At 37.1% G+C, this 12258-nt stretch overlaps 1 protein-coding gene across 5 annotated transcripts in view; it reads right to left on the bottom strand.

Moving 5' to 3' along the window:
• LOC123775358 (uncharacterized) overlaps positions 1-12258 on the bottom strand; it is a 49384-nt gene that overhangs the window by 36649 nt on the left and 477 nt on the right. For all 5 annotated transcript variants that reach the window (XM_045770496.2, XM_045770495.2, XM_045770494.2 and 2 more), the window contains exons 2-8: positions 11574-11661; positions 8303-8547; positions 7559-7753; positions 6617-6756; positions 4025-4136; positions 3598-3695; positions 1088-1379 (exon numbers count right to left, since the gene is read on the bottom strand). In XM_045770496.2, coding sequence (XP_045626452.2) covers positions 1088-1379; positions 3598-3695; positions 4025-4136; positions 6617-6756; positions 7559-7753; positions 8303-8547; positions 11574-11637 — 1146 coding nt within the window. In that variant the 5' untranslated portion in view covers positions 11638-11661. The remainder of the gene's footprint in view (positions 1-1087; positions 1380-3597; positions 3696-4024; positions 4137-6616; positions 6757-7558; positions 7754-8302; positions 8548-11573; positions 11662-12258) is intronic.

Below are 12258 nucleotides of genomic sequence, written 5' to 3'. Positions count from 1 at the left end.
CAAGAATATATTATGGAAAAACTATTTTACTATGTTTCTTCATTTCATGAAATTGATTTTCAAGTGGTTGTGTAGGGGAAGACATTTGATTTTGTACATGTAAATACAACATAAACTGGGTTGGTGGTGGACTAAAAACATAAGTCCTTTTTCCCGGCAAATATAGTAACAACTGATAAAATTACAGTACCCTCAACTTTCATACACTAACAATGCTGCAGAGGCAAAGCTAATTATGGGTTTCAATTTTTGTCTGTATTTGATACTCTAATATAAGGAAAACTTTAATAATGTTCTATTACTTGTACAATAGTCTTTCTGTATATAATTTGTCTCTACTTGCATATTGATACGCCGTGTCTGTCCATATCCCTGGCTTTTCTATCCACCTCATACATATCCTCCAATAACATTTAAATTCCTTACTCTATCGTCCTAATCTCAAAAATGAATGAACAAATCCACAAGGGCCATGACGAGGATTCGAACCTACATCCGGGAGCATCCCAGACGCTGCCTTAATCGACTGAGCTACGACATGGTAAAACGAGTTGAAACCGAAGTTGTAAGTTCGGACGTAGGTTCGAATCCTCATCACGGCCCTTGTGGATTTGTTCATTTCATGCATCATGCTATTGTGATTTCTGTGTGTCAAAAATGAATGTACTCTCTATATTTGCCATGCTCATATCACATCAGCAAATATTAACTCAATTTTGTTTCACAATGATTATTTTTAAACTTCAACCTTGGAAAAAGCAGCTGTTTTCTTATGAAAATAGATACTTCCCTCACATGAGAGGAAACAATAAGAGCACACAGGTTTTCCACGAATGGAAAACCTCCTCCTCCTCCTCGTTAATTCCACAAGTGGAATTAACAAGGAGGAAGTGATAGAAGTCTACATCACCCACAACTTAAAAAATAAAGACAAATCAATAAAAGGTTAATAATTGCAACAGACAACCAATAGCTAGAAGGTGCAAGACTAGAAGTGTTTAAAAGTTAGACCTCATACCTGATAAACAATAATAGGTAAGCTCTAATATGCATGCAATGAATTTGCATGTCAATTTTCCTCACTTACAGTTTGGGTACACGTGTCTCTAATTCGGTGAGGTCGTCCCTTTGGTTTCGGAGGAGGTGCTCTTGGATGACTAGGCAAACTGACATTTTCCCCGTATTCATCTTCATTTTCAAAAACTGAGGTCCCTGTGTCAGGTGATGGCATCTCATTTTCTTTGTCTTCCTTTTTTACTGGAGTAAGTGCCTGTTTTCTTCTTCGACCGACCAACGCACTGCTCTTCACCTGAGCTTTTGATACTGGCACAAATTCCATTTCATCTGGATCTGATAATTCTGTCTTGATAAAAGGGGTCCTGAAAACAATGAAAAACCCTATATGAGCATTTTGCCTGAAATGTTATGCACATCAGTGGCTTTGCAAGAATTTAATTTAACCACCAAAATATATACAGTACTCTCACAACTGAATGCATTAATCACACACACATTAATCTCGGGACCATAGATTCAAAGCTCAACACCTGCAAGCACAACTACCCGAGTACACACTAGCTACTTGAGCACGACAGGCATGACAACTTGATGAGCTGCAGGATCATTGCAGCTTATCTGAGTGGCAGTGCTGGAGAGAGCTATACAAGTGGTGTTCCCAATACTGTACCATAAATATACCGAGATCATTGATACAAGGAGGAGAATGGCAACTGTTAAGAAAAATATATAAATCTGGAAAAAAATTTGAGCTAGGGACTCTGTACCAGAGCAGATGGAAACAAAATAAATATGGCAGATGGGGAAAGGATTAAATGGGACAGGATCATCAGTGGTAACATCAAAAGAGACAGACTTCAAACGCTTTCCTCAGGAACAAATACAAGACGGTGGTTTTCTTGGTAGATTGCTGAGGAGTGAAGATTTACTAAAGGCTTATAAAGAAAAATATCTTAATTTAGAACAAGAAAACAAAGTTCTCAGAAACCAGGTTAATACTTTATCAGATGGTATGTTGCAGCAAGATAATGAAATTGCCAGCTTGACTGACATAGTAAGGAAACAAGAAGGACAAATGAATGAATTAGAGAAAGAATATGAGACATGGGAAAATGAAGGGAAATGCATTTGAAGAAAACAAAAAGATAGATAGATAGATATGAACAAGAATTAAGAGAAACTGTGGAGGTCAGCCAAAAGATAGATTTATGCAAGAAATTTCTGAAAGAAAATCCAAGGGCAACTCAAATGGAAGAAGTCACTAGAAGTTTGGAAAAGTGCAAGACGATTAAAAAAAAAATTATATGTGCAAGATGTTAAAATTACAAGTTGTCCAACTAATTTTCTTTTCATTTGGGTCTTATCACTGACCTTCTTAGGCGTGATGGTTATTTATTTAACCTAAGAATATAAAAACTATCCAAGAAAACATGAGAAAGTTTACAGAAAAGTTTAGTGGGGTTGTGCACTGAATGACAGCTGCTGGAAAACTGACTTGTCTGCTACACATTTAAATGTCAAGCAAACAGTCGACTACTGAGCCTGAACAAAGCATCCAATGTGTCAAATTCTTAAGAGTTGTGACCCGATTGAGTACCGAGGTTCCTGTACTCACCTAGTTGTGCTTGCGGGGGTTGAACTTTGGCTCTTTGGTCCTGCCTCTCAACTGTCAATAAACTGGTGTACAGATTTATGAGCCTATTAGGCTCTATCAAATTGTATGTATATGTATGGGTAATATAAATATATATTATATATATATATATATATATATATATATATATATATATATATATATATATATATATATATATATATAATATATATATATATATATATATATATATATATATATATATATATATATATATATATATATATATATATATATATATATATATATATATATATATATATATATATATATATATATATATATATATATATATATATATATATATATATATATATATATATATATATATATATATATATATATATATATATATATATATATATATATATATATATATATATATATATATATATATATATATATATATATATATATATATATATATATATATATATATATATATATATATATATATATATATATATATATATATATATATATATATATATATATATATATATATATATAGATACATACATACATACAGTATATGTTGTTGAATATGACCGAAAAGGTAAGATTAATGATCCTAACACAACTCTTCTCATTATTTCTTATGTTTTCTTCACTGTCGAGGGAAAGTTGAAAAATTAACTCTTCAAAGTTTATTTTCCCCAATTTATTCATTCATTTTTATTCCATTTATTCTCCATTAACGTTGGAGAGTTAATTTTTCAACTTCTCTCGACAGTGAAGAAAAAGAAGAAATAATGAGAAGATTCGTGTTAGAATCATTAACCTTACCCTTCCGGTCATATTCAACAACATATGTTTACAAGAAAGACTGTTACCAAAATATACTAATACTATATGTGTATGTGTGCTAATTTATATAATACATTTATACATTAATCAGTAGGTTTGTTAAGGTGTGATGGTCTTACAGTTCAGCCCAGTCATAATTCTTGTTAGGTTTTGGAGTCCTCTTGGGTCTGCCTGCAGACAATCCCTGCTTGATCTTCTCTGCTTCCTCTGCCACCAACTGAAGCAACAGGTACACAACATTGAATAGCACCACACTCAATAAAATAAATAATACTGCATTCAGAAATCACAGGACAATAAATTTTTAATAAAAAGCAGTTTTATTTATACATGCTTTAAAGAAACCATTACAAATTACATGATTATTTGTAACAGCCAATCAAGGCACATATCTCTACTGAACAAATATTGTAACAAACATTTCTCCCCCTCCTGAACATATATAATAATATTTTCTTCATATTTTGAATGTTTCTACCTTGGAGTTTTCAAGCACAATCTTGTATTGGGCTTAAATATTTTAAAATGTTCTATGATTACACATACCATGTCGCAGGTTTTCTTTTTTCGAGTTTTTGTCTTCACAACTGGTAATTTTTGGGGAGTTATGAAATGCAAGCTGCAGACATACTGCTCCGAGGAACTATAGCAGTCAGGTCTGAAAGATATTAAAGTTTCGTTAATTATAATACATAAATGACCAAAGCAGTTTTAGCATAAAACTTTAATACCGTAATTAGTGATATGATGGGATTTGAGATGTGGGGGTGGGTGGAGAATAGGGGCAGGGGGAGGAGTAGGGGTTGGTGGAAAGTATAGGTGGGGGGGGGGGAGAACCATTGATGATGCATCCTTACTTGGATTATACAGTACTACTTGGATGGGGTTTTGAGAGTTCTACTCCCCAAGCCTGGCCAGACTTGTGAGAGCTTGGTCTATTAGGCTGCTGTTTTGAGCAGCCTGTAGGCCCACATACTGTATCCACTACGGCACATTGGCCTGATAGCTTTTGCATAAAACTATCCAGTTTTTTATTGAAGACTTCCACTTTTGTTCTGGCAATATTTCTTATACTTGCTGGGAGGATATTAACAATTCTGCTGCGCTGCTATTAAATATGACAAGCCCCCAGTGTGCAGAAACAAATTATTCCCAAAAAATTTTCTTGTACCTGTATTGTTAAAATGCATTTTCTGATCATGGGGAAACTAAAAAAAAAACATTTAGGAGACATACTTTGGCCGTGATGGAACGAGGAAGTCTGAGAATATTTAGGTGCTGAAAGAGTACACACTAGCGATGGTGTGCTCCAACCAAACAGTGTGGTGGGGATTACCGCAAATACATTTTAATATAATTATTTCATTGTCTGTGAATGGTTTTACATCTAGTTTTTTGCAATAATATTATTCAATAAGGTGTAATTTGAGGAACTGCCATAGTTAAATTTGAGGAACTGCTATAGTTAAGTTTGAGGAACATCCCTATTCTAAAAAATCAGCCAAACAACAGACTACTGCTTGGTTAAAAACAAGACTACAGCCTCAAAACTGCCAAAAGAACTCTGCAACAATGAAAACAAATGATAAAAAATTTATGATACTAGTGAGTGCTACAACACACCACCTCTCCCCATTGTTTGAGGGGGTAAGAGGAGGAGGCGACAAACTGGGTCAGCTGGCTGCTCCACCATTAGTTCTTATGATGATAGAAATTACCCTGACACCCTTGGGAAGGGAGGGTGTTTAGTTCATTTTGGAAGGGAGGCTCAGGAACCCCATGTGGCTCCCTGAAGCTATCTACCCATGGAGAAAAAGGAAAGGGCATACTTCAAGGAGGAGGAAGCACTGCAAGTGTGAAAACAAAAAGCACCCAACAGGTTTTATGGAGCCACTGTAGCCCGAGCTACATGGAAATTTTGTTCCGAGTAGCTGAATCTAAAACAGCAGCAGCCCAACAACTGCAAAACATGACCAAAGGCCACACAAAGCCATAGAAAACAGGAAAGTCTACAAGATTCCTGGCTGCTGGGTATCATAAAATCATTTTATCATAAAGTACTGTATAGTACAACAAATGGGTGATACATGCCTCACCCAGCCAGACAATTCCTACAACACCACACCAAGTGGCAGGATGACAGCAGTGCATGCCTGGTAAATAGACTTCCCACTTTGCTTTCTACACAATGCCTTCAGTCTTAAGTGAAATTGAATTTCTAGTGGCTCAATGAAATTCAGATTAACATCGTTGCTTTATATTTTATATTATTAGTCAATTTTTTTGTATTCAATGGACTACTAGCAATTTCCATTGTATGTTAAGTTTCAAGTCTATGTCTTACTTCCCCATCTCATCCTCAGATTTTGTGTCCAAAATATTTTGTTGTGTAACTATTTCACTCGTATCATCCAGTCCTCACATTCTCTGTCATTACTATAACATTATAACTCCCATTGACAGGGAAAGAAAGACTACTGTACTTCAGCTTATCAATAATGTGACAATGTAGGTGTGTGTATACCTGGAGAGGGTTTCATGAGCTCTTCTACTCCCCGAGCACGGCCTGGAGCCGGGCTCGACTGTATATGTACAGTATATGTACCTATGTACATGGGGCAAGTTATACCAATATATTTTACAGACTAGGTTTAGGCAGAAATAGTGTGCACAGATCATATAGGGGTAGCTGGATCCTATGGAGTTGGCAGCAGCTGTCTTTTACAATGCAAGTTATTATAAAATGACATATTTTTGTTTAAAACTGTTCATGACTACTTTGTCAAGTAATGAATAAAATGTATGGAAATATTATTCATAAAACCCCAAAAAGGTGATGATATGAAGAGTAACTGTGAATAGTCAAGCCTGAAATTAAAATATCCCACAAATAACAAGAGGTCTATGCTATGGCATGTTCTTGCATGCATTGTGTTTGTTGTTGTTTAAGATTCGCTACCCGGAACAAAAAGTTCCAAGTAACACGAGCTATGGTGAGCCCGTAGTGGACTTATCTTGCCTGCAGCTTACTAAGGAGTTTTTCAAATTGAAGCAAGGCAGAATCCAGAACAAAGCTGTTATTAAACTTTTACATTTCATCTATTTGCTTAATTACAAAACAAATACAAATTGTCTTACACAATAATATCAAGCACTTCTGCCCAAAATAACTTGAGCTCTTTATTATGAGGAACAGCGTAGAATATGATGGAATCCGCTTCATTTGACCGGGATTCACAATCACGAACACAGCAGACTAATGGATGTCTTTCATATTCCTGTTAAAAGAAAAACTAATATTAATATCAATAACCACCAAAACTAGGCCAACTTTAGTAAAAGAACTGATATTTATAAAGCCCAAGCTGGGATCAGTGTTATACACTACTTCCAAGAAAGGTAAGATGATTATTCAGAGTAAATGCTAAGCCAGTGTCTATGTGGTACAGTACTTGGAAGGAATAAGAGGGATAGGAGCTTGGATATGATGGGGTAAAGAAAGTGCCCAACCATTTGGACCATCAGGGATTTTCTAGTGTAAGAAGTTATTATTTTCGTAACAAATGTCCTGTTTTACCTGCCAAAGACCTTCTTCCCAATGAAAATTATTTTTCCACAATTCTTCCCTAAACATTTTAGCCATTCTGAACTGTTAGGGTTTTCAAAGGCACACTGGCTCATGATAATTACAAATGTTGGTTAGCTCATCACCCAAACGAAGCAGTAAAAAAATTTTTGTATTATTAATTAATAACCCGAAAGTACGTAAAAATTTAAAACTGCCCAAGTACAACAATATACAGTATATTTAAGAAGATCCATTTGTTCATACTTGTATACTAATACATTCCATAAATAAAAACAAAAAATATGTTAGTTATTTAGAAATAAAATAATGATATAAAACACAAGTGCTTCAGACTACCACCACCAGATGACAGCACATACCAGGAAATTTGTTTTCAATCTCTAAGATCTTTCTACCACAAAAGTACACACAGCCCAGATTTTTATACTAAAGTGGACAAAAAGTAAATTTCCACATCTCATCTAAATGGTTAAAACCATTCTGTGGCTCACCTGGTCGTCAGGTACTTCCACTTTAATATTCTTAAGGTTGACACTTGCGAGAGCAACTTGCTTTGATGTCTCCGTCTTACAGCCTGACTCCAGAACAAATGCCTCCGGAGCGGATGTTGCCGGCAGAAAATGAAATGTTTGTGTGCCACAGTCAGACGTCTTGCCATTTGCTTCTCTCTTGCAGCTTAAACATACCTGTAAGAGTGATTTTGGATATGTAGAAATGGTATTACACACCTGAAGATGTGTCACTGCACACAAACGACAAAGGGGTATTGCACCCACCTGACCAATATGTTCAATAACATACAGTATTGGTCAATAGTATGTACATTTAAGGTCTTAAAAGTTAAAGTTGACACATGTCTATGGAACCAGAGTGGTGTGTTCCAGGGCGCGGGAAGCAAGTAACATATGCCTACGGAGCCAAAGAACTTCAACAACTGTCCCAAAAATATTTATAAACAAAATTAAAAGGCATCAAAATGTTTCCTACAATGGAAGCAAATATATTAAAATGAATTTGGCTCAAATGAAATTATAAGAGTGTTCACAAAATTTTTTAATTATTGAAACTTCATGAAAAACTAGGAATGGTTAGGAAATTTAATGCAAAAACTGCTAATCACCAGTCATACAGCATATGCAGCTAATAAAATTCTAAGAAGAATGACTTTGCGCGCTTCTCCTTGGGGAAATTATTAAAAGAATTTTCAATAAACAAAGAGACTTGTGAAGTGTTACCTGTGGTACAGACGAGTCTAGCTGTCTTCCCTCGTCGCCCCTCCACATAACACCACAACTAACAGACCCATCCTTATTTTCTTCCCTTTTCGAAATACTGGCAGTATTTTCTTTGGTGTGAATTGGAGGAGAGTCGAGGCAAGCCCAGTCATTATCTGACAGCGTCAAAATACCTATATTGCCAGCCGTTGTACAGCCTGCAACCAGTACTTCAGTTCTTGCTTCTTTTCCAGTTTTGCTTCTTCCTGCAAAAATCAGTAAATAAAATATGCTTTAATAAGGCAATCATGAAAAATAATTAGTCTCCTATTGCAGCATATCACACAATACCTTTAATGAAATACAGGTACCAAAATACCTGGTTATAGAGGTCTTTACAAATAACAATGTATTTACCCCGGTTAAGCCTCATATCCTAGAGCTCAAATTATTTTTAGCTCAAATTTCCTCGAGCTCAAGTTGATGCACAATGCAATTACAGTGGCATGATGTATCTATGCATCTGAGGTGATCCAAAAAATAAATTCAATTCCATCACATTGCTCCAAAATATTTCATCATACTTGTACCAAGTTAGTTCTCGTAATTAAACATACCATTAATGAAATTAAAAAATATAGAAGAAGCTTGTGACTTTTACTTCGACGCATAGCTCAAGTTCATCAACCTATGATCTTCAAAGTTCCAAACTAATAACCCATTTCTAACCCAAGTGCTTTAATAGCTTTTTATTATCTTAATATCTTAATACTCTATTACTAAACTAATTTTATAATAATAAAAAAAACATTGAATGTAATGAAACAAATTACTGGGTGGGCCCTGGTGGCTCCCTGAAGCTACTATACTGATATGGTGCCTCCGTGACTACAAGATGCCATCAGTCACGGAGTTCTATTTGGACTACTGTGGACCATGAGCTAGAACATGGCCCCCCCCCCCTCAGAGAGGTACAGGGAGCAGTGGCACGTATGAACAATTTTATGTAAATTTATTCATGTTTGCCACCACCAGGGGAAGGTACCCAGAAAGTTTGTTGTGGAAACGAGACCGCAGCCTCAAAACAGTAAAAAAACACTCTCCAAACAATGTAAATAAATGATCAAAAATTCAGGAAAAGCCTCCAAAGCCAAGCCCTACCCAAGGGCTAAACAATAAGGGCGAAGTTCAAATTTCCACACAACTGCTCGAGCAACCGCTGAGTCACCCTGCACCAACTCAACACCATGAGATGGCGGCACTGCAGCAGGAGCAAGGCTGCTAGAGATAATGAAAGCAACGCCTAACGCGAATCCCAAACAAGGCCCAACCAAGTCCAAACCTAGGACAAAACCAACAGGGACTTCCACCAGTTCACCAAGAACCCAAGTCCTGTGAGCTGGGAAAGCACCAGACCCTGGGCTAACAGACACGTGGACTGGTTTGGAGCACACACCAGTCAGTCGTCGCTAGGCCAACACCCAAACACCCAGCAAATGAATACGAGGTCATCATGACCCGAGCCAAACGTGACCTGAGCCAAATGCATAAACACGAGAAGGCAGATTGAGCCTGAACAGGTGAACCCAAAAGCGGAGAGCCTGCCGCCAACCGACGAAGTCTAACCAATCCCTGAACCTCGGATGAATAGAGACGTACCAGTACGCATCCGAGAAGTCCAGGGAGATCCTCAAAGTATACGTACCTGTCTGTAGAATGAGACAGACCTGGGTCCGTGATCATCTGAAAGGAGGAGCAAGGAATAAACTATCTAGTTAAACCTGGACAGGTCGAGGATAAACCAGAGATCCAGAGTCCCGTTTCGAGACTAGAAACAGGCAGGAAACCCACTGAAGAGATGCAGTCATTTTGACCATGCCCGAAGTCACCCACCCTGAGATGACTTGACAAATGTAAGGGGAAGTTTTCAATGCTGCCCTGAAAACCTCGAGCTCATCGAGGACTGCAGGATCAGCCACCTCCACTGCAGGCTGCTAAAAACAACCCAAAAGCCCATGAATCTTGGGCCTAAGTGTTGGCAAACCAAGCAAGCCTCCCCCCCAGTGCCCCATCAAAGGGCTCGATCTGTGAAAGAGTTGGCTGGTAAATTGGTGGCTTACACCCTTATTTGCAGTCCCCGTGGTGTAGTGGTTAAGACACTCACCTGGGTTCACGAGTGAGCCGCGAGCGCTTTGTCCTGGGTTCGTATCCTGGCCGGGGAGGATTTACTGGGTGCAAATCCTTAACTGTAGCCTCTTGTTTAACTCAACAGTAAAATGGGTACTTGGTTGTTAGAACGATTTTTCGCAGGGTCGTATTTTAGGGAACATAGGATTAAGGACTTGCCCGAAACGCTATGCGTACTAGTGGCTGTACAAGAATGTAAGTACTCTTGTATATATAAATAAATAAATAAATTTATATCTATTATGTCTCCCATATGCTGAAAATTAGCCCCTATGTCATTGTCCAGAGCCCAACACTCACATACATTATGTTCATTTGGTTTTCACTACTCTATTTGTTTATTTATTTTATTTTTATTTATTTATATACAAGAAGGTACATTGGGTTTGTGAGGATACATAGCATGATATTTACATTCTTGTAAAGCCACTAGTACGCGCAGCATTTCGGGCAGGTCCTTAATCTAACAGATAATTTTAAGTAGGTAAATCCTAGCAGAATTAATAGTGATAATAGGTACATTGCAAGAAAAAAATCAGATGAGAGAGATTAGTAAGTATATTAAAGCACATTGGTAGCTCTGATTGATTGCATTGACAGCTTAATTGGTAATTTAAACAAAGATTAATAGACATACAGCAAATTGATAGCACATATAAGAAGACAGCAATGATCACAATGGTAAAGTTGTTTGGATTAGGTACATAAGATTGGGAGATTGGGTAGCACTAGATACAGTGCAATTATAAAGCTACAAGGTAGGAAATTATGAAGATGAAATTAGGTACTTTTTAGTTTTGTTTTTGAATGATGCAAAAGTTGGACAGCTTTTCAATTCATTAGGGAGTGGCTAGGTCCCTTTATTTACATAGAATGTTTACACAGATTAAGTTTGACTCTGGGGATATCAGAGAGAGATTTATTTCTGGTGTGGTGATAATGGGTCCTATTACATCTGTCCATCAAGTGACCACCATTAGGAGGCCTCCCAGAAAACTATGATATTCACCTATCAGTATTCCTACAAATAAACACAACTGTAAAGTACATTAAAAAAACATGAAGCAACATTTTCATCCACTGTTATAGCTAAATTATATCTTACCATGTTCCTGTTCAAGTGACTCCTCTGCCTTCCGCTTCAGTGGTCTACGCTCACCACTACTCATGATTAAACTCTTCACTCAGGTACACTGCAATAAAAAAAAATAATAATAATATATATAATATACAAGAAAATGCACACTGCATCCTTGGTTCCTGCCAGCCATCTGAGAAGCTGGAAGAGCTCGACAACCTGTGACAATTAGCCTTGTACCTTGCATGTAACCAATGTTGTAATCCATTTTGTGTAAAGAAGTTTTAACTGAAATAAAATGACAAAATATACAAAATATAGGAGGGGGGGGGTTAGTAGGAGAAGGCAATATGTGAGTGTACACGGGTGCCCCAGAAGGCTCCCCCGGATGCTGCATATCATCATCTTCGGGGCCGAGGGTCCCTACAAATGCAACCAGAAGTGGTGTCCCCTATATATATATAATATATATATATATATACTTTATACTGCATCTTGAGTCAATTGATTGCTATGGAGTGTTCTCAGGAAAACAAAGTCAGAGAGGGATGAAAGTTCAGGAAGTGGAATAAGGAGGAGGAAGAATATATGACTGAGAGGAAACGTCAGGTAGGAGGAGGAAACATCAGGAGGTGGGAGGAGGAAACGAGAGGTGGGAGATGACATGGTGATAATTGTAACCCAGACTTGTAAATAAGCCCACGGCACCCAC

Source organism: Procambarus clarkii, chromosome 70, assembly GCF_040958095.1.
Source record: "Procambarus clarkii isolate CNS0578487 chromosome 70, FALCON_Pclarkii_2.0, whole genome shotgun sequence".
In the NCBI taxonomy this organism is placed as follows: domain Eukaryota; kingdom Metazoa; phylum Arthropoda; class Malacostraca; order Decapoda; family Cambaridae; genus Procambarus; species Procambarus clarkii.
This window is presented reverse-complemented; position numbering and strand designations above follow the sequence as displayed.